The 24829-nt window shown below is 44.0% G+C and overlaps 2 protein-coding genes across 4 annotated transcripts in view; one reads left to right on the top strand and one right to left on the bottom strand.

Annotated features, from left to right (window-relative positions):
- USP4 (ubiquitin specific peptidase 4) overlaps positions 1-18055 on the top strand; it is a 38408-nt gene extending 20353 nt beyond the window's left edge. For 2 of the 3 annotated variants that reach the window (XM_051627344.1, XM_051627343.1), the window contains 11 exons: positions 797-880; positions 1637-1731; positions 10071-10262; positions 10819-10907; positions 11848-12063; positions 12138-12208; positions 12796-12911; positions 13785-13934; positions 14648-14751; positions 15301-15389; positions 15519-18055. In XM_051627344.1, the coding sequence (XP_051483304.1) occupies positions 797-880; positions 1637-1731; positions 10071-10262; positions 10819-10907; positions 11848-12063; positions 12138-12208; positions 12796-12911; positions 13785-13934; positions 14648-14751; positions 15301-15389; positions 15519-15620 (1308 nt within the window). In that variant the 3' untranslated portion in view covers positions 15621-18055. Of the gene's footprint in view, positions 1-796; positions 881-1636; positions 1732-6666; positions 6783-10070; positions 10263-10818; positions 10908-11847; positions 12064-12137; positions 12209-12795; positions 12912-13784; positions 13935-14647; positions 14752-15300; positions 15390-15518 lie in introns of those variants that run through there. The other variant, XM_051627345.1, reaches the window with a different exon arrangement.
- A 1562-nt stretch (positions 18056-19617) lies between these two features.
- EMC3 (ER membrane protein complex subunit 3) lies at positions 19618-24293 on the bottom strand. The gene is made up of 8 exons (XM_051627356.1): positions 24066-24293; positions 23895-23952; positions 23008-23101; positions 22243-22347; positions 21931-22012; positions 21700-21779; positions 21042-21124; positions 19618-19855 (listed from the first exon to the last, which is right to left on the bottom strand). Exons 1-8 carry the CDS (start codon positions 24218-24220, stop codon positions 19727-19729), a joined length of 786 nt encoding a protein of 261 aa, XP_051483316.1. The 5' UTR covers positions 24221-24293; the 3' UTR covers positions 19618-19726.
- Between the last annotated feature and the right edge of the window lie 536 nt (positions 24294-24829).

The following is a 24829-nucleotide window of genomic DNA, read 5'->3' as shown; positions in this document are numbered from 1 at the left end:
GGTGGGACAATGACACAAAGGATCACTTGCCCCATCTCATGAGCAGACCAGTGCCCACCCAGTCTCTGAGCAATAAGCTTGGAAGCCAAAAACATAGTTTCTTGCTCTACCACAATTTTTATTGCCAAACACATGATATATTATGGAATAGCCCTTTGGGCAGTTGAGGTTACTGTCCTGGCTGCATCCCCTCTTAGATTCATGCCTACCCCTAGCCTACCTGCTGAGGGGGCAGAATGGGCACAAAGAGTGAGCCTTGGTCCTACACAAGCACTGCTCAGCAATTATTGAACCATCACTGCAGTACAACACTGTTTTAACCACAAATCCAAAATGCAACACCATACGGGATGCTGTGAGGGAAGTAATTCTCCCAGCCAGCCCTAGAGCAAGGTAATACCTGATGTATCCTATTCTGGGGATTTATTTCAGTCGGAGGGCATATCTAGAACAGAACTCTCAAAAGAAATAAGCTACAATCTGATGACATTGCTCATGAAATAAAAGTTTAAGTGGTCTGAACTGCTCAGGAGGGTTTGTTTGTTTGTGAGTATTTTTGTGTGTTTTACTATTGCTGAGCCTGACCAAAGCACAAGACCTGCTGTTCCAGGCTCTTTCAGTCCCTTCAAATCCCTGCTTTGGAAGGTAGAGCTTAGAGGTAGAAAACCTTGAAATGTGTGCCTGTGACCTTACCCTCAGCAGGACTCCTATAAATTCAAGGCTGTGTTTCCATTTTCTCTCACACTGCATTGCACAGGTTTATTTTGCCTGGTGTTTATTTTGCCTTTGTCTCTAGTACCGGGTCGTGGTGCCGATGATGGGGGCCATCTCAGATCTGTGTGAATCACTCTCCAAACTCTCTGGTGTTCCTGCAGAAAATGTAAGGATAAATGCAGCACAGTTATTTTGATAAATATTTGTTTTTATTGAAGTGTTTTGAGGGCTTAGCTTTTGGATGGTTGATAAGCCAATTGCATTAATGAAATGGTAACAAAATGCTAACAAGTTTAATTTCTTTGATTGTAAAATAAAAAGATGCATGAAACAATCTGTGTTTATTCTGATAGTTCCATTGCAGTACAGATGTTTAAGAGGAGGGGCAGAGAGCTAGCCCCCCCACATTTTGATAGTGTGGGTTCTTAGTACTGAGAGATGTTCAGTGTCTGTGGTCCACCTTTTCCTGGACATCATTTTAACAAAGGGATCGGATGAGCTTTTTCAAAGGGAGTGGTTTTGTAGTTGGTGGGGTGTTTTCAGGATGCCACTGGAGCACTTCAGTTTATTTCAGTTAATTACACATGTGAGTGATCCGTGCCTAAAATCTTAGCCTCTTGTCACTTTGATATTGCAATCTTTGCTCTTGTTTCCACCAGGCTGACTTCCAGCTGTTAGAATTGCATCTCCTCAGTACTTCTGTAAAATCAGTCTGTTGTTTGCTTTGTTTTTCTAATCCATCTTAATAAATGCAGCTGATGAGCTGCTGGATGCTGTTACAGAAAACGGAGCTGGTGTTGTTGTGCTGAAAGTTCTGATAAAGAAAATAGGAGTAAACTCTTGCTTGAATGTAAAGATAATTTGCCTAAATTTGTACAAGCTTTTTTTATAATCTCTTTGCAAATATCACTTGCTGTTCTAGATGGTGGTGACAGACGTGTATAATCATCGATTCCACAAAATCTTCCAAATGGATGAAGGTTTAAATCATATCATGCCAAAAGACGACATCTTTGTGTGAGTAAAGTGGGAAGATGCCATGATACGAAGAATGCCACAAAATATCCACTTTTGTTTCAGGATATAAAATCTGAATTTTTAATTATTTTCCCCCCCTCTCAAAACCTAAGCCTTCCTGTAAACCTTTTGCATGACTTATCAGTAATGCAGCACTTCTCTTAGCAGCAGGATCAGTGGGATATTTCACAGATGTTTTTCCTAACACAAAGGAAGTCATGGCACTGGGTAATAATGAACTTCTTGTTTGGTTTGTGTTCTGCAGTTTGGAACTTTCTGCAAGTCTATTTCAGAGATGGTATGTCTGGATTACAGTTGCATTTCCACTATTTTAGGCAAGCTCAAGCTTACTGTTCATGTACTCCAAATTAGCCAAAAGCCCTGTCACTGCTGCTAGCATAGCATGAAGTCTAAGCTGTTGGGCATTAGGAGAGGCTGAGTACAACATAGTTGCTATAGCTCCCAGCTAGCCATGGCTGGAGGTTCCTGATGGACTCTTGACTGGTGTTTACACTATTTGTGTCTTAACTGTGGTTGTGAGGGACTTCAGTGAAGCCGAAGATTTGGTTGTGCTTGATGTTTTACGTGTGTGGTGGATGCAGTGTCTCCTGTCATCTCTGAAATCTGGTGAGGAAAGCAAAAGTCATATTGCTCTATTGCAGCTGGAAAATTAAGAACGTGAGGTGCAACATAAGCTTTAAAGCTTGCAGCTAACCTAGAGTTTGTGATGTCAAATCCAGCCCTTCATCACAAGTCCAGTCTTCCTCATTGAACTGGAGCACATTCCAGTTCAAGGATATTGCTTCCATAGAATTGTTGTGCCAATGTGAAATCCTCCCCTGTGATACACCCTGATGCCATGTGGACCTTTCACTGGGTGGGATGCTGTGGCATACTGTTTGGTGCTGTTCTATCATGCTCTCTGTCGTGACCTCATTGCTGAGATGTAACGTCTGAGTTTTTCTGAAAGTTCTTGTCATGCTGTTTTCTTGAATTGCAGCTAAATGTGTGGCGAGCTCAGATGCCTAGGAAGGATATTTGGCTTCTGTGAAACCTGTTTTGATGAGGGTATTGTAAAGTGTTAGGAGTAAATCTGTCTCCAAATGTAGTAAAACATTGAAAAAAAGGAATTAAAAAAGTAGTCTGGTATTACAAAACCCCCCTGCTTTTCTACAGGCATAATGTTGCATATCCCTCCACAGAACCAGGTCTGCTCTGGGGTGGGAGGGAAGCACTAGCTGCAGTGCAGCTCCACATGTATTTTCCTTTGCAGTCACCACTTCCTTTTATGAGCAGGCGCAGCTGTAAATGAGATGATGCTGTGAGTCATGGTGAGTGAACTGACCTTGCTAAAAATAATCCTCCAAGGAAGAGGAGAGGCAGCAGGAGGAACTTCTGCTAATCCTGTTTTTCCGTGTACACCCTGTAAGAGGTTTTCAGCACTGTGGGGCAAAAGCAAGAGCCAGGCACCAGGGCAAGAATTAGGAGAAAGCTGCTCAGAGGAACTCCCTTCAATGGGTGATGTTGCTAGGAAAAAGATGTAAAAAGTATTATTCTAACCTACAGCTAAAACTCAGCATTCTTTTATTGAAAGGGAGTCTTGTCTCAAAAACGCAAGAGAAACAAATTCTTGTTTGTAAAGAGCAAAACTTCTTCTTATTTAAAGGCAAATGCATAATTTCATTGTGGACAATTTGCTAACCTTTTCTGGTTATAAAAAGTTTGCTCTTAGGTGTTCTAAGATTTAATTAAATAATTTGATAAATAATAGTGTGTAAATGCTCTGCTCCATTTTCATCTGTTAAGGTTCTCTACCTTCTAAAGCAGGTGTGAAAGGAGGGTTTGTCAGGGCTTCAGTTTTGTGTAAAGATTGGCACAAGGTGGGATCAATCAGGGTGGGTCTTCAATTTGAACTGCAAGTTTGAGTGATTCTTTAGGAATTTTTACCCTTTTTGCTGTTACTTGCTTGTGGAGCCTGAGGTTAGCAGGCTCTGGTTGTTATCTTCAGATTCTCACTGTTGCTGGTAGCTTGAGGAGTTTCTGGTATCCCAGTAACTTAATTATTTTCTTAGATAACAAGCAGTTATCTCGCTGTATATTAAATGGAGGGAATTTTTATTTTTTTATCTTAAATATTTTAGTCTTCCACATTTAAAGAACAAACTTGCTTCCACTTGAAACTAATATGTACATAGTTGAAAAACATTTGATTTGCCCAAAGTCAAGAAGACTTGAGTCTTCACTAAAAACCATTCTGTTATTTTGATTTTAAATTAAGGCAAATTCTTTAGAGAAGTTACAGGACAATACCTGCTTCTTATGACTTGAAGGATGGCTCTGTGTGCCTGCATAGTCCACAAAATGTTTAGCTTGGAAAAGCTCCTTCTGTGCTGACGGGTGATGTAGTTATGGGCAGTACCACTAGCTACACTGTATAATGTGTCTCTTTCTGTTCCTGGAATAAGGCTCTCTTTGTATTAATTAATGAATGAAGGAGAGCAGCTGCCTTTTATTAGGGAGTATTACTGGGTGATGTTTTACAGTGACAATATTTTCAGTCCAAATTCACAATTGAAATAAATAGCAAACTAATAAATATTCATACTGGGTACTGCCGCCAAATAAGCTTTTAAGAAGACTTCCTAGGGCTTTATGTTGGGCTGACAAGATAATTATTTATAAGCAGGGAAGAAACCCTCTGAAATATGGTTGCCTGCCGTGGTTTGAAGCATAAGTTGTCCTAAGATTTGTTTGAATCACTTAATTGCCTTCTGTAGTAAGAGTAAAACAAGCCAGCTTATATTTTAGGAGACTGGAAGTAACAGAAAAGATGAGATTTTTAATGGCATTACTTTTGTTACAGTAGGAAATACTGTAACAGAGTAGGCAATCGGTGTCTTTTCAGGATGTTGTGCTCACAGTGCAGCAAAGCTAGGTGAGAGCTACCAGCTGGGCAAAACAAACTGGAGAGGGATATCTGGTAATCATGGTACACTGCAGTGATACACTGAAGACAGCACCCTTTCGTGCCTCATGCTAGTGTTTAAATAATTTTAATTGGATAAAAGTTTCATCACCTAAAAAGTGCTCCTCCTGTCCACAGGCAGAAGCAGGCCACGGTTGTGTTATTAATCATCTGTGATTGTTTGTGAGAGTCTTAAGAATGCAAAGAGCAAGTGTGTAGTGATGGCGTGGGGGGCTACAAGGCCCCCAGGCTCTGATTTCATAAGCAGCTGCCACCTAATTTTTCTTCTGTTCCTTGCTGTCTCTGTCCCTGTCTAAACAGGAGTTTGCTTGGAGTTCAGCAGATCTTTCACCTTTGATTTTCCTGGGTTAGTAGGTTGCATCTCTTCTGAGTGTGCTTGCAGGATTGCTGAAGAAGAAGGGCCAGGCTGTTTCTTTTTTCCTAACTGGAGGGTGATTTGATCACATTACTTTTCAGAAATACTTTCCTTGGCATAAGAATTGAGGTTATCTGCTACCACCTGGGTGACTGTCTTCTGTAGCAGGAACTGGTTGTTTCAATGATTCTGACGCTTTAGGGTCTTGTAGGAACTTAACCTGGCTGTTCTTGGCTTCTGTACAGTTTTTAGCATCACCTTTAAGTTGGCTCAGGACTGAAAAAAATATTATAGAAAGAAAGAAAAAGTCAGTACTTTTATCCTGTGATCTTGCTTTTGACACCAGTATCTTCTAAGCCTCAGCTTTAGATTTAGACCTCTGCATTGGTCATGGATTGCTTCAGTTGCAAATATCACTGAGCAGGAACTTGGACAATGTGTTGCAGGGAGGGTAGCATAGCTGGAATGTACTTTATTGTTTTTCTTATATTTGCTTGAAAGAGCATTTGGTCTGCAGGCACAGATGTTGTAATCTAGACTGTACTGTTGATGAATACTTGTGAAATGTGCATTATGTGGAATGTGTAGAATATTGAGCTTACACCTTTTTTGGGCAATTTCAGTGGTTGATAAAGCTGTGCTTTTCTGTTCAGTGAAGGGATATGAGGGAAGACATGTTCTACCTTTTGTGATTTTTGCGGGGCCCCTGGGGCATCCTGAGACATGCATTGTGAACTTCCATGTCCCACTAAAATGCTGTGAGATGCTGAATCTTGGGGGATGGAGGGACAGGGAGTAGTGGGAAGAACTGGACTCCATTTGGAATTTAAGCTGGATGGATAGTAATTGGGGAGGGAGGAAGTCTATCCTGGATTGCTAAGATAGATTTTTTTTTTTTTTTAAATTATTATTTTTTTCCCTCTCAGCTGCTCAATTTCTGACTCAGTTCTTGTGGTGTATTACCTTACATGTTGTGCTCTTTGACAGTAAAACTTAAAAAAAAAAATTGCAAACATTAATGAGCTTCTTGGTATTCAAGTGACTTCAAATAACTCTCATATGCATTCCAAAATGAGCTTGGCTTCTTTTACACAAAGGGACAAAATTACACATTTTCTTCTCCAGGTCACCTGAAAGGGGAGAATTTGGGGTTAGAATTCTCCAAGCCCATTCTTTCATGAGGCTTTGTATTCGTCTCTTCCTTACCATGACAGGCTTGGAAACAGTGCAGTCCTGATGCAAGATGTGTTAATATTTAGAGTAAGAGAAGAGGTAAGATGCTTGCAGAAATAAAGGGGTTTGATACAAGACTTGAAGCAAGATCTCTGGCACAGGGTGTAGGGGCAGTGCAGCCAAAGACCAGTGGGACAAGCCCATTTTTCACAGCGTTGTAAATGCTCCTTTCAAGGCATGTTGTTCCTGTGGAAAGGCAGGGAAATCTGTGGCAAATGATCAGAAAGTCACTTATGTAAAGGTGGTCTGCAAATCAATTTGACGACAGCCCAGTGTTTGTGCTGAATGCTCTCATTCTCCAGGCTAAGCAGAGAGCAGCATTCAGCACATAACCAAAATGCTTACTATTTCTTTTCCTTAGGTTCTGGGAAGTCCAGCCCCGCTAGGACCTCCGGCTCCCGCTCCAATGTAACACCCACACATGCACCATGCTGGTGATATCACATCACCCAGGGATCCTGCTGGAGCTTGGAGCCGGCCTACAAGGGGTCAGGTAAGCACTGTTTGAAAACAAACTGCACAGCCCATTTCAAGGGTATCACTCTTGGTATTTCTTCTTACTTCTTAAGGCCTAAGAAGAAAAGAAGAAAAATACACCTGTTCTCTTAGCCTGGCTAATGAGGCAAATAATATACCATGCATTGTTTATGTTGATGAAAGTTTCACAAATTGATTTGCAGGTCACCTTTAACATATAAAAGTGTGTGTATTTGCATAAGGTATATTTAGTTTGCCATATGTATAATACTTTCTGCCTTCTTTTACAACACGCTGTGTATTGTGTTTAAATGAGTTTATGGTCTCAAAAAAACATGACTGGCTGCAGAAATGGTAGGTTTGTTAACTTGATTGAGGATACAACAATTGCTTAATTGATTTAGGTCAGTGAGCCAGCTAAACCAGTAGTTTTAAATGAAATGTTTTGGATGAGTGAGATCTTGTAACAGCCTGATCTAGGAAGTTTGTTGTTACTTGCTGAAATTGGTGTTTGCTTGTTTGAAGTTATTTATGCCCTTTCCAAAGTGTTTTTTTTTAAGCTATAGAAAAAGCTTGTTGGTTGTATTCTCTCATCCATTTTAATCTTGCGCCTCTAAGACTGGCAAAATCCTGTGACCAGCTTCTGCAGGGCAAACTACCTGTTGTCTGAAAAAGTTGCATTTGCAGTTTCTTACTGCCTAGCTGACTTGTTTGTGTGTGTTCTGGTATTACGAAAGGAAACAGATTAGGAGTATTGCCAGTTCCTTGAAGAAATGAGAATTATGTGCAGCATTTTCACCCACGTTTTTTCCAGCCCTCTGTTCGTTCTAATTTTCAGCTTTTGAACATACTGTGATTTTACAGAAGCATCTCTGGGTTAGTGTACAGTAATAATCCTATTCAGGTGGATGTGTTTTATCAGCTTTCGTAGTAGGATTTCTTTCTACCCTTCTCTGTTCTCTTATGAAATACACTTCTTTTCTTGGTTCTTGCTATAGACTGACTTGTGAGCAATGTAGTCTTTTCCAGCTGGAATTAGTATCATAGATCCCAGCACTTGGGAGGGAATGTTTCAATAATGTACAACATAGATAGTAGCCTATTGTTTACCTCAGAGTATTTTCTGCTTTTAGTGCCCTTTTCACGTAGCTCTGCCTTGTCTTTCTGTACCTTTTCATGCTCCTGTGCTCTTTCTTAACTTGAGTTTGCAAGGAACAAAAGTTACTTATTTCACTACTCACTGCTTCATTTCTGAATGATAACTGCAGACCTGAAGCCTTCGTGATGCTGATGAAGACCCATCAAGTCCTACCCTATTTCGTAGCTGTTTTCAGACACTTCTCAGAGTTGTCATGAATTACAAAGACAAGCAGCCAGTATCTGACAGTGCAGCTAAGCTGAGGACTGACTTACAAAACTGTTGTGTTTTCTGGTATAGCATTGTCTTTATCTTCCATTATTTCAGTTAGGTTCTGGGACACAGAAGTACAGTAATTCACAGTTTCAGCTCTATAGCCTTAAACTGTAGATAAAGTATTTTTTCTTAGATTCTTTTTTTTTTTTTAGAAAGGATGGCTGCTGCTGTAGAGATTCAGAAAATGACAGCTCCTGGTTTTGATATGTCTGCCTCTAATGCTAGTATGTAAAAACTGTTCTGAGGTGGATTGGGTAGAGGGACACCTGAGTAACCAAATTTGTTATGTTTCAGTGAGATGTGTGCAAGAAGCTTTTTTGCAGAATTTTATAGGGGTGCAGGATGCTGTCTCCTTGTGATGGATGATACCTGTGTATGGGTGATCCTGAGGTTTTTCTTTCTGTCCCATCTGTTCTGTTGCATGGGCAGGGATTCATTTGGGACATACATGAGGGTGGAGTATAAATGGGGGTTGCTTTAGTTGCTGCTTGCAGAGCAGTGTCGGTGGTGTGAGAAGCAGTCACAGGAATGGTGAGGAGCACTAGCATGTTTTGTAGTGCTCTGTTCTACAGGAGCTCAGCAAGAGGTTCTTGCAGGACCTAGAGTTAATTGTAGATTACAATCTGGGACTGAGTGTGGTCTTTTGTTATTTAAACACCGCTAATTAAAATAATTTTTCTGTTTGTGGTGCCATTTCTCAGGAATCCTTACGAGGTGGTGAACTGTATCCAGTGCTGGTGTCCAGCTGAATAGCATTGGCAGCATAGACAACCTCAACATGCATTTGTGTTGGGCTGCCTTGTGCTGATTCTGATCTCTGGTGCTCTTGGTGGGCTGGGACTCACTGGAAGGGTATTTTTCTTCATGTACTCTACTAACTCAGTGCAGGCCCTAAGCTGGGATCCCTTTTTGTTCAAGTAGATGGAGCAGAACTACAGGTCTGAAATTTGTTATCCTCTCTGCTCTACAATGGCATTTTGAATACAGGAATAAAACCACCTCTTTCTTAGCTCTTGAGAGAAGGGGATTGGATGGCTGAAGCTGGTACATACAATACGTGATTGTGGTCTTGGTTGTTATGTGTAGTGACATCCTTCATGAAGTGTTTTTCAATTTTAAGGTAAGTCTGGGACAGGTGACTTGCCAAATTAAAGCACAGTGTGACTTGGCATTCCTGAAAATGGATCTGTTGTGGTGAATAGTCCTGAAATCACTATCAGGAGCAAACAGTGTGATAGTGCTGGAGCACCTGGTTTCTTTTGACTCATGCCTATGAAGATCTCATTTGCTGTTTCACGCAGTAGCACAAGCTGCATCTCAGTCTTCTCACTGTTGTACAGAGCTATTTGTTTTCTTCCAGAATTTTATTGATTATTTACTGTCCTTGGATTTTTTTGTGAAGCTGATGTTTTCAAACTCTGGGTTTTCTGAAATGTTGGCTGTTCAGGGATGTGAGCGCAGGCATTAACTGTAAAAGAGGCTGGGAAGCTGCAAAGTTCAAGATAGTAAGGAGGGTTTCTTTCTGCAGACGGAACAAACACTGTCTAGGGGATTTCAGAGTGCATTTAGTATTTTTCACTGAGGCTGTGATCTAACTGAAGCAACATGTGGTTGTTGGGGTAATATTTTGAGAGGTGTGTGGCAAATGGGGGTGTGAATTAGAAATAAAGACAGACGAAAGGGGGCACTTGAGTCAGTGGTAACTTTGTGTGCTATGGGAAGTGTTCAGGAACCTTGTAGCATGCAGACAGAGTACAACCCTTTTGGTGCTTCTCAGGAAGAGCCAAGACTTGTTGGACTGAGTTCATATTGGTTGTACTCCTGTGGTTCCTGGCAGTGGAAATAACCTGTGGAAATACCTGTCTTTTGAACAGATACGAAGTTCGCAGGCCAAGTGAGGATGGTGCTGAGTGTGTTACTCTCTCAGTTCACTTTCGGGAAAAGACAATGAGGCAATCCAGCAATACTACAGGGACTGTACTCTTTGGTCAGCCACTATTAATATCTGTGCCGAAACACAAGCTCACTGTGGATCACTTGTACAGGGTGGTTTTGGAGCAGATCAGGTAAGTCCTGTCTGTACCTTTGAATCCTATGCAAAATTCTAGTGATCACTTACTCTGTTGTACTGTAATAGGATTGCTGCCTTCTTGGTAATAGGAAGAATTTTCCTTGATTGGTATGTGGTGTGTAAACCAGGATTTGCATTGCATTAATGTCTGGAGGCCGTAGGGATGTTCCAAGGTCCTGGATATTTTGGGCTCTGTGAAAACAGGCTATAAAAGATAATGGTGGTGGCAGGCACAAGGGAATCTGTCTGCTTAGTGTTGCAAAATGGGTCAGGAACAGAACTCTGTGTTTTTAGGGCTCTCACATGAGGCCACCATAACATACTTCTAGCTTTTCCATCTACTCCTAGTAAAACTTGGTAAAAGCAGTGAGAACACAGACTTAATTCATTGTTTGACTAAGTCTGAGAGCTCTTGGCCTGTAAATGGATGCTGTACAGAATGGGTTCTGGTTTGTTGAGGGAGATCGGAGAGCAAGAACTGGTGATGGAGAGGGCTGTTCTGATGTACAGCTTTGGTATGACTGTGTGATAAACATATTCCCTGTCTTTAGCCGCTATGTGAAGTTCCCTTTGGTGGAAGAATACTCTACACCCTGCCCAGACAAAGGCACCTGCAATGGCTCCAATGGTGTGGTTGAAGGTAAAGTCCTTTGAAAATCGGCTGGAAGCTTTTCAGCGCTTAAAGCTTTTTTAATAGCATTTGGTTTGTGCTTTGTGTATTTGGCTTAATCTGTAGCAGATTGTTTTTTCACAATTATTAAACCACACAATTGCATAGGACTTCTGCATGGTGTGATGAGAACTCTTAGACTGTTTTCCTTCCAAGGGAGATGAGATGTGCATAAGCAGCAGCAGGAGAACAAGGTGTGGTGTACATTTATCTTGACCAATGTTAGGGAAGTCCTTGCTTTCCTATGAGGTGTTCAGGTGCCTCCCTCCAGAGGCAACTCTTTTTCTAGTATGCCCTTTGCTGATGTCTGTTGGGTCACAAAGACAAGTTCTGGAGAAATAAAGTGGAAACGTTATTTTCTGCTTATGGACCCGAGTTCTTGTTCCTAGGTTAGATGCTTCCAAGGAAGCTTTTAACGCTGATGGCAAATGCACATTTCCCTTTCCTCTTTGAAATTATCAACTTGTGCTGCTGTGAAAGTAACAACTGGAACAAGTTAAATGTGAAACTTTAAATGGGGAAAAAAATTACCCATTTTTTCCAAAGAATGCAAGTAACTTTAATGGAGACTTGCACATTCCCTTCTGTAAGGACATCCAATTGCAACCTTGCTGATTTTCTCTTGGGATGTTCATTAGGGTGTGCTATCAGAAGAAGTGATTGTGAACTTACTGTGAACTAAACAATCTCCGTGACATCTGGTACTAGGACATAAAACCCAGCACATTACCTGGCACCTACTGAAGGAAAAAAATTCAGCTTCAGCTGTAGTGGTTAGCAGGCACAGATTGCTTTTTTCTGTGTCTTTCATTACTTTCTGAGTAACCAGTGTTACAGGTGTCCATGTGAGGAGTCAGTCTAAACTTTCACTGAAGCTCTTTAATGTTGTGCTGGTTTTCAATTTTGCCAGGTGACATTGAAGAGATGGAGCATCAGGATGGTGGGCAGGAAGGCAAGGAAAAGGTGGTGGAAGCTGATCCCTGCCACTCTGAGGGCTGTATGCAAATCGAGTCAGCAGGAGACCTGCAGCCTTGCAAGAAGCAGCATTTCACTTTTAGCCTCATGAATTCCTCTGGGACCTCTGAGTTAAACTCCATTGTAGAAGGAAAAGTCCTAAAACTGAATGGTAGTTATTGTCTTGCTGTCTTTTTTCTTCCTTCTCCTTACACCTTTGCAATAAATGTTTCTTCTTTCTTGTAGCTTTTTCTGCACTTGCTATTGACTGGGACTCTGATACACGGAGGCTACTTTTTGATGAGCAGGAGGCACAGGTTGTAATATATTTTTTTCATATGCAGTCTGTATGTAAACTTGCATGGTACTTAAAAGATTACAGTAATTGGTGAAATGTAGGTAACAAAAAGGAGTTACCAGTGTCAGATAGGTTTACTTGGAATCTTTTCTTGATAAGGTCTATAGGTCTGTAATTGCTGATCTGTTTCCAGTGTGTTTGGAAAAGCAGATGTTTAAATTCAAAGCTAAATAGTCTAGTTCATAGTCCGCTCAACAAACTAAATCCCCAAAACTCAAAAGAAACCTGAAAGCAGATTCATACAGACTAGTGGAAAGCTCAGTAGTTTGTTAAGAGTTCTGCTGGATGGTATTTTGTAACAGAATCACCTATCATTACTCTTTTGCAAAAAAAAAACACCCAACCCACCAACTTTGAAGTAAAGACATACTGTATTTTCTCTGATGGACTGTAACACAAGAAAGAAGTGTCTGGAAGCTTGAGATTATTTCTGTGGGTGGGGAAGCAGCGGCAGAAATAGTCAGAGAAGGTGAGCATGTACCTTTTCTTGATGTCAAGGATTAAAGTCTATGTCGAATTGAGTGAACCATGTGTCTCTTTCACTAGGCATTTGAAAAACATGCAAGTATGTCACAACCACAGAAGAAGAAGGCTGTGGTCGCCCTCAGAGACTGCATAGAGCTCTTCACCACTATGGAAACGCTTGGTGAACATGACCCATGGTAAGAGCCTCCTTCTGCCTGCCCTGTTTATCATAATATGCCATAACTATTTGAGTGGACATTATTTGTTTTGGGATTCTGATTATTTCCTAGTTCTGTCCTTTTTTCTTCACGTGTGAGAGGTCTGTCAGTTCTATGTTAAGTCATTGACTCAATAGGCTGCAGGTGTAGATTAATAAAAAGTATGTTTCCTGCCTTTATTTAAAAAAAAAGTGGCAGTGGGCATGGAGCTTCCAAAGATCAGACTATTTTTAATTCCTCAGCATACAGTCTTCCAAAGAGTGTCAGAGGAAGCAGTTGTGGTAATAAAGATTGAAAGCATGTGGCTACCTTAGGGTTTAATCCTGTATTATTTCTGGCTTGAACCAGTCCTGACCTGTTTCTAACTCTGCCAAAAATTCCTAGTCCAGAGGGGCTAGGAACAGCAGATCCCAAGTGACCAAAATGTGATTAGTGTGTGTGCAGGTGATCTTTGGAGGTTGTTTGCTAGCTGTGTAAGGAAATAACTTGTAGTGTAGTAAGTGATTCTTTATTAATAATTTCCAATTACATGCTATAGATGTGTTTGCAATTGTTACCTGTTTCAGTTGCATCAGGAGATAATAGAGAAGTAATGGGACCTTGAAACTTTAATTTACAAAAGAAAAATTAGTCTCTGTACAGTGTTCAGTTACCATACTTGCTGTAGGACATTTTGTCTATGAAGTGAAAGCAAGTTGCAGTTTGGAAATCTCCAAGGAAGTTTGTTGACCTGCATGTTGCACAGCCAAAATGCCTTCTGTGAGGAGGGACTGTACTGAGTAATTGAGGCATCTCTTAATGCTTTTCTTTTAACGTAGTCATTAATGTCCTTGTTTGTTACTCCTTTCTCAGGTACTGCCCTAACTGTAAGAAACATCAACAGGCCACGAAGAAGTTTGACTTGTGGTCTTTGCCCAGGATTTTGGTAGTGCATTTAAAACGGTTCTCGTACAGCAGATACTGGAGAGATAAACTTGACACTGTTGTGGAATTCCCTATCAGGTAGGATTCTTCCCTCAAGCTAGGAAGATCTTGAAGCTGGTCAGGAGAAATCTACTTCTCATGTTACTGTTGGGTGGGCTTGTTAAAGCTGTAACTGGAACAGCTCTGTCTTCTGGGTTTGAACTGCAAGACAGCATTTGAGTTGAGTTGGTTGGTTTTGGGCTTTATTTTGTTAACCTTAATCAGTTTTACACATCTTGAAGAGCACTAGTTACTAGCAGGTACTGTTTCTTCTGAAATGAGGTTAAAACCATGTGATTCCCGCAGAATCACATAGTTCAGCAAACCAAGAGAAGTTCTACTGAGAATTTATCAAATGTGTTGGACAGAGATACACTTGCTCCGGGGATTGCACAAGTACAAAAGTCCTGCCTTAGTCCTCTGCTGCTTCTTGTGGGCAGATTGCTGCAGGATCAAGTCTGTTCCTTACTACTCCTGTCTCACTTCTCAAGCTTACACAAGGAGGCTCTGAATTGTCCTTTATTCAGCACCTCCCTCTAAATCGTCTGGCAACACTTGTTGTGTTTACCAGGACCTGCCCTGTGTGGGAGGGGTAATGTGTCTGGTCTTTACACTTGCAACATCTTGCTGTTGAGCAGCAGAGTTCAGCACTTCACCAGCACTGCCTGCCTGCAGAGCTTGACTGATGTCATGCAACACTTTTTAGAAAGTGCTGATTACTGGTGTACTGATACTTCTGGATTTCCTTCCAGGGGTTTAAACATGTCCGAGTTTGTCTGCGACCCAAGAGCAGGCTCATACGTGTATGACCTCATTGCAGTTTCAAATCACTACGGAGCCATGGGAGTGGGCCACTGTAAGTAACTGTTTCTCTGTCCTTTGTGCACAAGGGAATGCAGGCAGAGGGGTCATGGGAGGGCTCTGTGTGTTGGAGCAGCCCTTACCACGTGGATAATTTTGAGAGTGGAGATCAGTCATGAAAAGGCTTTGCAGGGCTTTAGTCCAATTTCCTTCTTGAGTGAGGACTTTTGGAAGCACTAGATCAGAAAACTTCTGTCCTGTGGAAAATATGAAAACGTAGAGTCTTAAACTGTGTGTTTGGGAAAGCTCTGGCTCAGGGGTGAACAAAACAGTAGTTCTTTTCCTGTTTCTTTGCCCTGTATCTCAGCAACAGAGGTAAGTCTGCTACGTGAGACGTGGTTGTAAACTAGCTGGGCCAGCTAGCGTGTTCTAGAAGATGTGTGCATTGCTGAACTAGGTTTGGGGTAGCTGATGTCAAAGCCAGCTCCTAGCCTCCTGTGCACCCTCAATTTGAGCCTTGATCCTTGCTGGTTCAGCGCAGCTGGCGTGGTGGGACCTGCTGGTCTTTCCTGGAGCACTGAGCTGCAGTTTTTTCTTCTGACAGACACTGCCTATGCAAAGAACAAAGTGAATGACAAGTGGTACTACTTTGATGACAGCAGCGTATCCCTGGCTTCAGAAGACCAAATAGTGGTGAGTATTGGGCCTGAGGCTAATCCTGAATTTGTGCTGAAGGTGTTGTGTAGTTCTCTGCTTTGGGCATTATGTTTCCAGCCAAGCTGTGTGGATTGTTTCAGATTGGTTTTCTTCTTTGTTTGGTAGACAAAAGCTGCATATGTGCTGTTTTATCAGCGCCGAAACAGCGAGGAACATCCTGCCCCATCTCCTCCCCAGGAAGAGTATGATGGCATGGACACCAACTAGACATCACCTCTAGCACTTGGCCACCATCTTAGCAGTTGCTCTTCTAAAGCCATGCCTGAGGCATCTGAAAATTTTTCTTCCTTCCGTAGGAGTCAAGCAGAAAATCTAGCACTGAAAGATTCAGTGCTGAGGGTTGCAGAATAGCACTGGAGGGTCAGGAATAGGTGCTGACACTTGGGTGTTTAGAGGCCAAAAATTATATATATTGGAGCTTCAATAAAGATCTTTTTAAAATCTGGCTGAGCTGTGTGGCTAGAGGCAGGGGTCAGGGCTGAGCTGGGCTGGAGCTGTGGGTCTTGGGCTGGGTGTTGTAGCTGGTGTTGGTAGAGCACAGCCTGAGCTGGAGGCTAGGTCACAGCTGAGTCTTGCAGGGGCTCATGGAGGAGTATGGTGGGTATGATTCTGTGAATCGGTGTGGGGCTTCTGCCAGCCCTCTGTTGCTGTTGGGCCCTGCCTGTGTCAGGAAGACTTGCTGCACCCTTCTGCAAGCTCAGTTCAAATCTCGGTACATCTGGCCTGTCTGTCCCAGGCTCCGCTGTTGTACCTTGGTCCCCTTGCTATGCAGCAGAAGTTTCTCGTGTCCTTTCATCGATGCATTTGAGGCTCTTTTGGGCAGTTCCAACTCAGCCTTTTTCATGTGAACACTGCATCCTGTAATGTAGGAAGCTTCAGTGGAAGTGAATCACACCTGAGTGGATGGCATGTGTGCAGGCTGATCCTCACAGCGGTGCAGGACACAGCTGCTCTGGCTCTGGTTCCCATTCTGCTGCAGAGAAAGTATCATCCATAACATCAGTGATTTCTTGTGTTCTCCATCCTGTCTCTCCTATACAACTCACTTCCAGGCTGCTCTGTAAGCACTTTTCTGCCTCCACTATTTATCCTATGGTTTGTGTAGTGGCAGCATTTTTATCCTTTTTTGCTCATTTGTGTGACTCCTCGTAGCTTTTTCTCCAGCAAAGCTCAGTGCTGTGTCCCCAGAGCTGTTGCCTCTAAGGAGGACAGCCCAGTGCAATGAATTGTGGGAGGTTTCAGCCTTTTCTCTTGCGACTTTTGTTTTTTTCATACTGCTCCCTCAGCCTTTCTCCTCCACCTCCCTTGAGCACTGCCCTTTAGGTCTCCCACCATATCATCTTCTGTGAGGCTGTGGGTGTCATGGTCATGTCTGAGGTCTCTCTCTGCATTAGCTGCTCAATCGTTCTCCATCCTTTCAGCCCAACTAGTAAATGCTCTTCCCTCTGTCCTTTATGGTCTGTGTTACTTGTAGGACTCAAGTCCAGCTTTTATCTTGAATGAGGACTCCTGTGAGCACTAGATCAGGTCACTCCTCAGTGGAGAACTGGTCTTCCATGTGAAAAAAGGGAAAAATCCAGAGCCTTAGCCCATGATTTTAGGGAAAGATCTAGCTCAAGGTGGTGAACCTAACAGGAGAGTTTTTCCTTCTTGGAGATGAGTGCATTGGCAGAACAGAAGGCTAAGACAGGCTACTGCCCTGCTTGTTTTTCCCCCAAAATGTGTGCTTGCAGCCTCTCAGTGCCCTGCGCACAGTCCCTGTGGCTTCACTGCTGACCACAACCTTCTCTGATGGTCAGTGTAACAGTGGCCATCCTTTTAGCTCCAAATACACCAGCTCAGCTCATTTTCCACAGCTCTCAGTAACAAGCCCCATAGCAAACTGTTGTGTGCTTGTCCCTGCACCTCTGCTGTGCTGCAGCCCAGCAAAAGCCCAGCCAGCTACTCCTGATCTTCTCCTGCTCCGAGCAATGGGAAGGGAGGGCAGCAGCATGTGACCCCTCAGCCAGGTAATGGGGAGGAGGAGGGAGGGCTGCCTGTAGCTGGCAAACTTCTGTTGTGGTCCTCTTCCATGGAATTTTGCTTTTAAAGTGTTGGAATTTGGAGATCAGAATTGCTTAGTTGCTTCTGCTGTTCTGATTTGGGGTTATTTGGGATTTTTACAACTCTTAATCTTGTATTTCTGTTTTTTTCCTTGTTACTGAGAGGAGCATCCAAAAAGCAATTTTGTAAGCTGTAGCACTGCACTGAGTTACTCTGATCAGCATTTTTTCATTCATGTTAACCTGTAAGAAAATCATGTGGGCATTCCAAAATGGGAAAGAGAGGAAAGGGAGGGGAGCAAAACACTTTTTTTTAAAGAAAAATCAATCTGAAATAGCTTTTGTCTTCTTCCTCACCTCTCTACCTGTGCTGACACTGAGAATCTCATCAGTGGGGCTAAATCTCTGATGCTCAGCTGCTGAACAGACTGTTGTACTGCAGAAAAACTGGCCCAGCTCTTACCTTCTCTGCCTCTGAGCTGATGGGCTTCGGCTGGTGTGTGTGTGCTGTAATACCAGACCTGTTTTTTAGACTAGCACTTTGTAAGTGGCTGGCTTTATTGTACAAAGAGGAAAATTAAAGAGTGGTTTGCACTGAAACTGGGCTTTGTTGTGTTTTTCAGCTTTCTCTATGTGACCTGACACTACTGGTTGTGGGGATGCCTGGTGCTCCAGGAGCTCTTTGATCTGGGGCAGGGCAAATCCTGCAGAGCAAACCCCTGCTCTGCCAGTGGGGATTTGGGAGAAAAGCAGCTATTTCCTGCACTGCTCTATACATCTAAGAGTTGAGGCTCGCTTCCGAGTTGCCTTTCTCCCCTGTGGTGCTGGTTTGCTGGTATCTGGTGCAGTACCAAAGCCTGTCCTTGCCTTTTTGTGGCCCTGGGCAGGCACAACTATGGCTTCCTCATCATTCCTTTTCCTCTGTGGCTCTCGAGGGGGTTACTGGCCTTACTTCTGTCCCTTTTCTTCAGGGCTGCTAGTGGCTGTACCACTGAAATAATTGTCCTGTGGTTGCTGAAATTTCCTGCTCAAGGCAACCTGAACACATGTATCAGAGCAGGCTGGAAAAGACAGAGGACGTGGCAGCTTTTGGATATGGAGGTGTTTGGGCACATAGGCATGACTTACACAAGGATGCAGAGGGCCTGAAGTCAGGTGGAATTCCCTAGCACAGAAGGGAGGGAAAAATAACCTGAAACACAAGTTGTGTTGCCAGTGAAGCAGTGTTGTTGTCAGCATGCAGAAAAAGAAGTCTCTGAGGCAGAGCAGAACATCTCCAAGCTGAGGCTCTTGTTGAAAGGGGAGATGATTTTGTCCCACTGCTGGCTTAGCTCCTGCTCTGCTGAGGGTGTGCAATTTCCTTCCAAAACAAAGGTCTCAGAATAAAGTGGAAGAAAAAAAATAATACCTGCACAGTATGGAAGAGCTTCTGTTTAAGAAATATTTCTCTTGTTTGGAGTCTTCACCGTGGAGAACTGAGGAACAGAAGGCCAAGCAGGTAGCATTTGCTCCCTCTTCTCTACAGTGCAAGAATAATTTAGATGGAAGAGTATTTATTTTCCCCACCTGGCACAGTAAATAACTGAACAAGGACTAGAGGGAAGAGCCAGACACCCTGTGTGTGTGGCAGGCAGGAGGGGCTCTGTAGGCAGTCTGAGTAGCTTATAAATCGACTTGGGAAAAATGAAATTAACAGGGATATAGTCTGTGTGTTTGCTACATTGCTAGAGGAAGATGAAGACCTGTACCATGCTCTGCCATGGGCAAGTGGTGTCTCCCTCTTGCTTTTGTGTATGGAGGAAGGACAACCAGCACTTTCAGAAACCGAATCCTCTCACTGAAGATGTGTTTAGGTACTTGTTGCCAAGTCAGTTTTGAATTGCTAACAACACAATGATGTCTGAATTGCTCAGATGCCAAGGATAACAGCGCATTTGTTTAACACCAGAAACACAGGCACTCCTTGTACTTCAGTCTCATGAAGCTGGAAGTTCCTGAACTCAAGCAAGCTTGCCCTTTGTGTACTAGAACTGGAAGTTGTAGGTCTTTTCTCCAGCATACCTTTCCCAGGAAGAGAAACAACTCCAGCTAGAAACCCACACCTGGACAACACAACATACTCGGCCCTGGGGCTCAAATCAAGAGTTCTGTAACTGCAGGTGTGAACATGGTGTTTTTCTTTTATTCTCAGCTTTGCTAAAATACACTATATAGTTTTAAGTAACATTTCAAGTTACTTTTACAAGAAGAAACAAAAGCATATCCTCAAATTCAGAAGATGGAGGTCTGAAGTTCTTCCTTAAACATGCCTTCAAAATGGAGGTCCTTTGCCATGAGCTCTTCTTCTACATCTTCTAAGGCCCACTGATGATCAGTCAATTCTAAAGCTTCCCATTCTGTCTGCATTGATAGTAATCAAAGGAAAGTAACAATATTAAAGTAGTTAAGAACTATGCAGAGCAGTACTTAACTGAAAATTACAACAAAAAAAGTTCTATTAAAAACCTGGCAATCCTGTCAGCTCTCTGAAATCAGTTTTTTATGCTTAACTGGGTATTAGTTGGTCAATATAAGTACATCATAGAAGTTAGAAAAGTTACATTATGTGCTTTTCAGAAACACTAACCTGTAACAATTTCTTCTAAAACAGCTGTCTCTAGAAACGGCCAATTCTCTTGTAGGGGAGGGGTCAAGTGCATTGTGGTCAGTTCATTCTTTAATTCAGAGACACTTGAGAATAAGTTACGGGCCAAAAACTTTGCAACTGATCACAGACTTGCTGGGCCTCATTAGACTGTTCTCCAACCAACAAGCTCCCTGGAGCTGCAGAGGTTAATAATTCATGAAGCCAGGTTTTCATAGCAGCCCTAAGAATATAATTTAATCCTAAATATGAGAATGATCTTGTCCCCTACTCATTTTCCACCACCTTGGAACCTCTCCTCTTCTTAGTCCCATCACGTGTAGCTCATGGTTAAGTACAGTGAAAAGAGCTGCACACAGACTGTAAAATCACATGATGCCCAGGAAGAGATTTTTATGTCTTGGCCCAAACACTTCTCCTGCCACATGAGCTAGCTTTCTTTGTTCCTGCTGGGGACCATGGAGCAGGTTTAGGTTCCCACAAGGCTGAGCAGCCCAACTTCTCTGGGTAGGCAGTACTGGACAGGAAGTGCAGGGCTGTGAGCCAGGAGAGCACACGGCACTTTTTGGAATTGCACCTCAGTGCTGGCAGCTTGTGACAGAACGGTCACAGCTCCAGCAGAGCTGCAAACTCTGTGCTCAGCTGCAGTATTAAAGCAACTTTCTGGGAGCCAGCTTTTGCTTTGGAACTAGATCTCAAGGGAAAGAAATAATCTTCTTTGCAGAAGCATAAGATGGCACATGAATTAATCTTTTGTATTAGGAATGACTAACTCATCAGGTTTGCTTCAGGGAAACTTCCATACCCATCATCAGTTGTCAGCTCTAATTTTAGGAATAGGAATCCAGAGCAACTCCCTTGCTTGACACAGAAATAGGACGAGTTACAGCCTGGAATCCTGAAAGCCCACAGCAAACAGGAGTATAGGTGGGAATACTGTACCTTAAATGCTTTGTTAGTATCTGCTGGCATGGCCATTGCTGCTCCTGTCATCTGTTCTTGCATCACCCGAGACTGATCTGCAGCTACAAAAGTGAATTGAGAGGTTGATTTTTATTTGTGTCATTTAAACAGCATTTCTTGGAGCATAGTGCTACCAGGCTGGTTTGAAGCTGTAAACCAGAGAGTTGCAGGAACACCCACAAAGAAATCACTACTGTGCCAGAAAGAGTTCTCATGAGGTATCTTGTTCCCATTCCCTACATCTTAGCTAGATTTACATACAATGTGCAGACAAATGGTGGAAAATACAGCCTTCTACATTCTAAATAACCCCAGAAACAGAATCAACTGTCCTGCCCTGCATCCAGCATTAAGAAATCTTTGCTAGAAATAAAAGCAAGCCTGAGAGCAACATTTCTGCACACCTATTTGATGGCAAGGATAGCATGGGTTAATCACCATGGAAGCTGAGCAGTTAGCCAGTGGCTCCTGCAGAAGATCTTGGTCCTTGCAGCAGGTGATGTAAAACCTGGCCAGTAACCTCACAGAAATGAGAGGCTTTTTGAGCTGGAAATATAGAACTCCTCCCCCAGCCTTTCTCAGAAGTCCACCCATGGAAGGAGAAGCCAGCTCTTTCACAGAAATGACAGTGTCTTACCATTATCTTGGCCCAGGATGAGAGTATAAATGCTTCTGAGTCCAAACACATTCAAGAAGTACCAGGAAGCAGAGCTCACCCTGATAAATCAGAACAAGCATGGTTGAGTTCAGGTCAAAGCTGGCTTGTGACCTCATTTCAGAGCCATGCAAAGACCATTCAAGGGTTATTAACACATTCAGAGTTTTCTAAGTGAATGTTTGATCTTGCTTGCTGAGGCCACAGGCTTACCAGGACGCATCTAAAGTGAGCAGTTCAATTCCCTGCTGCAACATCGGTTTAAAACGCAGCGTCAGAGGAAATGGGACCTTTGCTGCAGGAGGAAATAAAACAAAATGGCAAGTTTTACAAAGTAATTTCTCCTTTGCTTTGGAGAGAAAAAAATCAATGCAGTTCATGGAGTGAACAGTGGCAGTGCCACACGCTCACACTGCTTCCAGTCTACTGCTTTCAGGTAGGGAAGCAAATCTCTGATGCAGCCCTGACCCTGGAGGTCACAGAAACATGGCCAGAGCCACAGGCCGTGTTATTCCCAACACTTACTTGTGACAAATCCTGAAAATGTCATGTTGATCCAGCCACCGATGAGGATCATAGGCAGGACATTGGTTACATTCCCTTTCATCATATCTGTCAACATGGTAGGATCTGCAATTCAAAGACTTGATGCAGAGGCATGTGATAAGGGAAATGAGGTTACTTTGCTTCACCAACATCAGCTGTTTTAATTAAGAAACTGCATGAAAGGTAACAGTCCTATCCTACTATCTATCCTGTATCTATTATTTCCCACTGTTGCAAAATCCTTGGCAAATTGAGGAGAGCAGCCAATGTGGCAGGGTCTTGTGTCCTTTGCTGTGTCTGACCCCAGCTGCTTTGTCTGTGCACAATCCCCTCCTTTGCTCCAGATCCCTGAACCTATGTGAGCTGACTGAGCTGGAGAAGGGGCAATGAGCTATCCAGCTAATTGGCTGCTGAGATCTTTGGCCACATTATTAAGTTAATGCAGTCTGGAGGAGGTTCTGCACAAGTGGGTGTAAAAGCCTGACAAAAGGACCCAAGGAAGAGCAGGATTTCCTTCTTCTAGCAACACTGAGGTGGTCATGGGCTCATGAGATACTAGAGGCTGAAGTTCAGCAAAATGAAGTGACCTGACTTGTTGCTGCCAAAGAGAGGAATCTTGTCCCCTCCCCACCCCCCTCACATTCACTGAGCTCTGCAAAGTTGATTCCCCTTCCTACAGAAGGGGAAAATTGGCAGAAAATCACAGTTTTTCTACCCAGCTATATTTATGGCACTTTAACATACCTGTCATGGGTGAAGGAGGCACTACCTTTCTTTTCGTTTTCTTAAAAAATCCATCCTCTGGGTTATTAAAGAAATACTTCCGGGACAGGAAAGACTGGAAACAAAAAGAGCCAATGCCAACACCGTAAGAAATAAAAGGAAAGAAGCATTATTGCTTGCTCAGACATGCAGATATTTTATGAGCTCTTCTGTAACACATATTTCTTTTATGAGAGGTACTTTACTGCCTACATGCTCTGAAGCTCTTCACTCTGTTTCCCTGGATCCATGGTACCAGCTCTCTGGCTTTCTAAAATTCTTAAAATAATTTAAAGCATTTTCTGGAGAAGAATCCCCATTGACTAAAGAGCTTTTGGCACTTTGTGCAAAGTTCTTGCTGGCTCAGTACTGACACTGGTGTGTGTGGCATTTTCATTTCCCTGAGCTGAGACTTTGCAACATACATACTTGGCAGCAACTGAGCCAATATGAGTGACTGTTTTTTAGTTCAGTGAACATTACAGCTGACTCTCGTCATCTGGAGCTTTTATAAGACCCCTCCTGTGCTTCTTGATGGGTATTAAACACGATGGTTTGGACACAGACTTCATTTTAGCATGCAGGAAGAACATCAAGTAGTGGAAGCAAACACAGGTTAGGAAAAAGGCATGCACGGTGCTCCTGTGTCCACACTGCCCAAGCATCTGCTTCTGACTGCGCTTCAGGAAACCCCTGTGGGCTCGGGCAGACCCAGCGGGACCGTCTGACCCCACGGGGCCCTTGTGCAGAGCCCGCCCCGTGCCCCAGAGCAGCTCTGGCCACCGCCCCGCACGACGGCTCCGCGGGCTTCGCGCTGAAGCCGAGGAATCCCCGCCGTAAAGCACGAAGCCCTTCACGCATCTCCCTACCTGCTTGGGAATGTATTTTCCGTTTTCCCGAAGGACTCTGCTCCGAATCAGGACTTGGCTGGAAAAGAGACACACGGCGTTAGCGGCACGGGCCGGGGGGGGGTCCCGGCTAAGGGTGGGCGCCAAGCGGGGCGGGGCCCGGGCCGGTCTGTGCGCGGCGGCGGCCCTGACCTGTCGGACACCTGCTCCTGCGTGAGCTTCTTGTCGCTCTGGAGGAGGATGGAGACGTAGTGCCGGATCATGCCCACGAAGAAGGTGATGAAGACGATGGGCAGCACCACCCAGAGCCGGATGTTGGAGTCCAGCAGCAGCTCGGGCTCGCTCATGGTGCCGGCGCCGCTCCCGGACCCGGCTCGGGCCGCCCCCGGGCCGCCCCAGGCCCCGGCTCCGCTTCCGCTTCCGGGCCCGGCCCGGCCCTGCCGCCGCCGCCGCCGGAAAGACGTCATCGCGCGCGAGTGGCGGGAAGCGCGAGCGGCATCTCCTCCCTTCCCCTGAGGGCGGCGGCGCCGGAGGCGGGAGCGGCGGGAGCGGCCCCGGGTCGGTGGTTCCTGCCCCGGGTCGGTGGTGCCGGCCCCGGGTCGGTGGTGCCGGCCCCGGGCCTGCCCCGGCCCAGGTGAGCGGCCCCGGGGAGCTTTGGGGCGGCAAAGTCCGGCTGCTTGTTATTGGGAGCGTAAAACCGGGTTTAGAACTTGCCTGCCTGGTCTGGGGTCCCGCTGGCCCCTCCCGGCTGTGGAGACTGGAGGTGATGAAACTGTGAGGGACCCCGGTACTGCCCGGTCACCGCGCAGGTGAGGCGTGTTGGCTGCCACAGAAGTTTAGAAGCCTTTGGAAGTAGGTGTAATAAAGAGAGGACTGTCTGGGGCTGATCACTCGCCTTTGGCCTGTCAGTCTGTGCCTCAGGCCCAGCTCTAAATGCTCATCACGTTTTTCATGTT

This window comes from Apus apus, chromosome 9, assembly GCF_020740795.1.
Source record: "Apus apus isolate bApuApu2 chromosome 9, bApuApu2.pri.cur, whole genome shotgun sequence".
In the NCBI taxonomy this organism is placed as follows: Eukaryota; Metazoa; Chordata; class Aves; order Apodiformes; family Apodidae; genus Apus; species Apus apus.
Note: the sequence above shows the minus strand (reverse complement) of the source record. Positions and strands in the feature narration are given on the sequence as shown.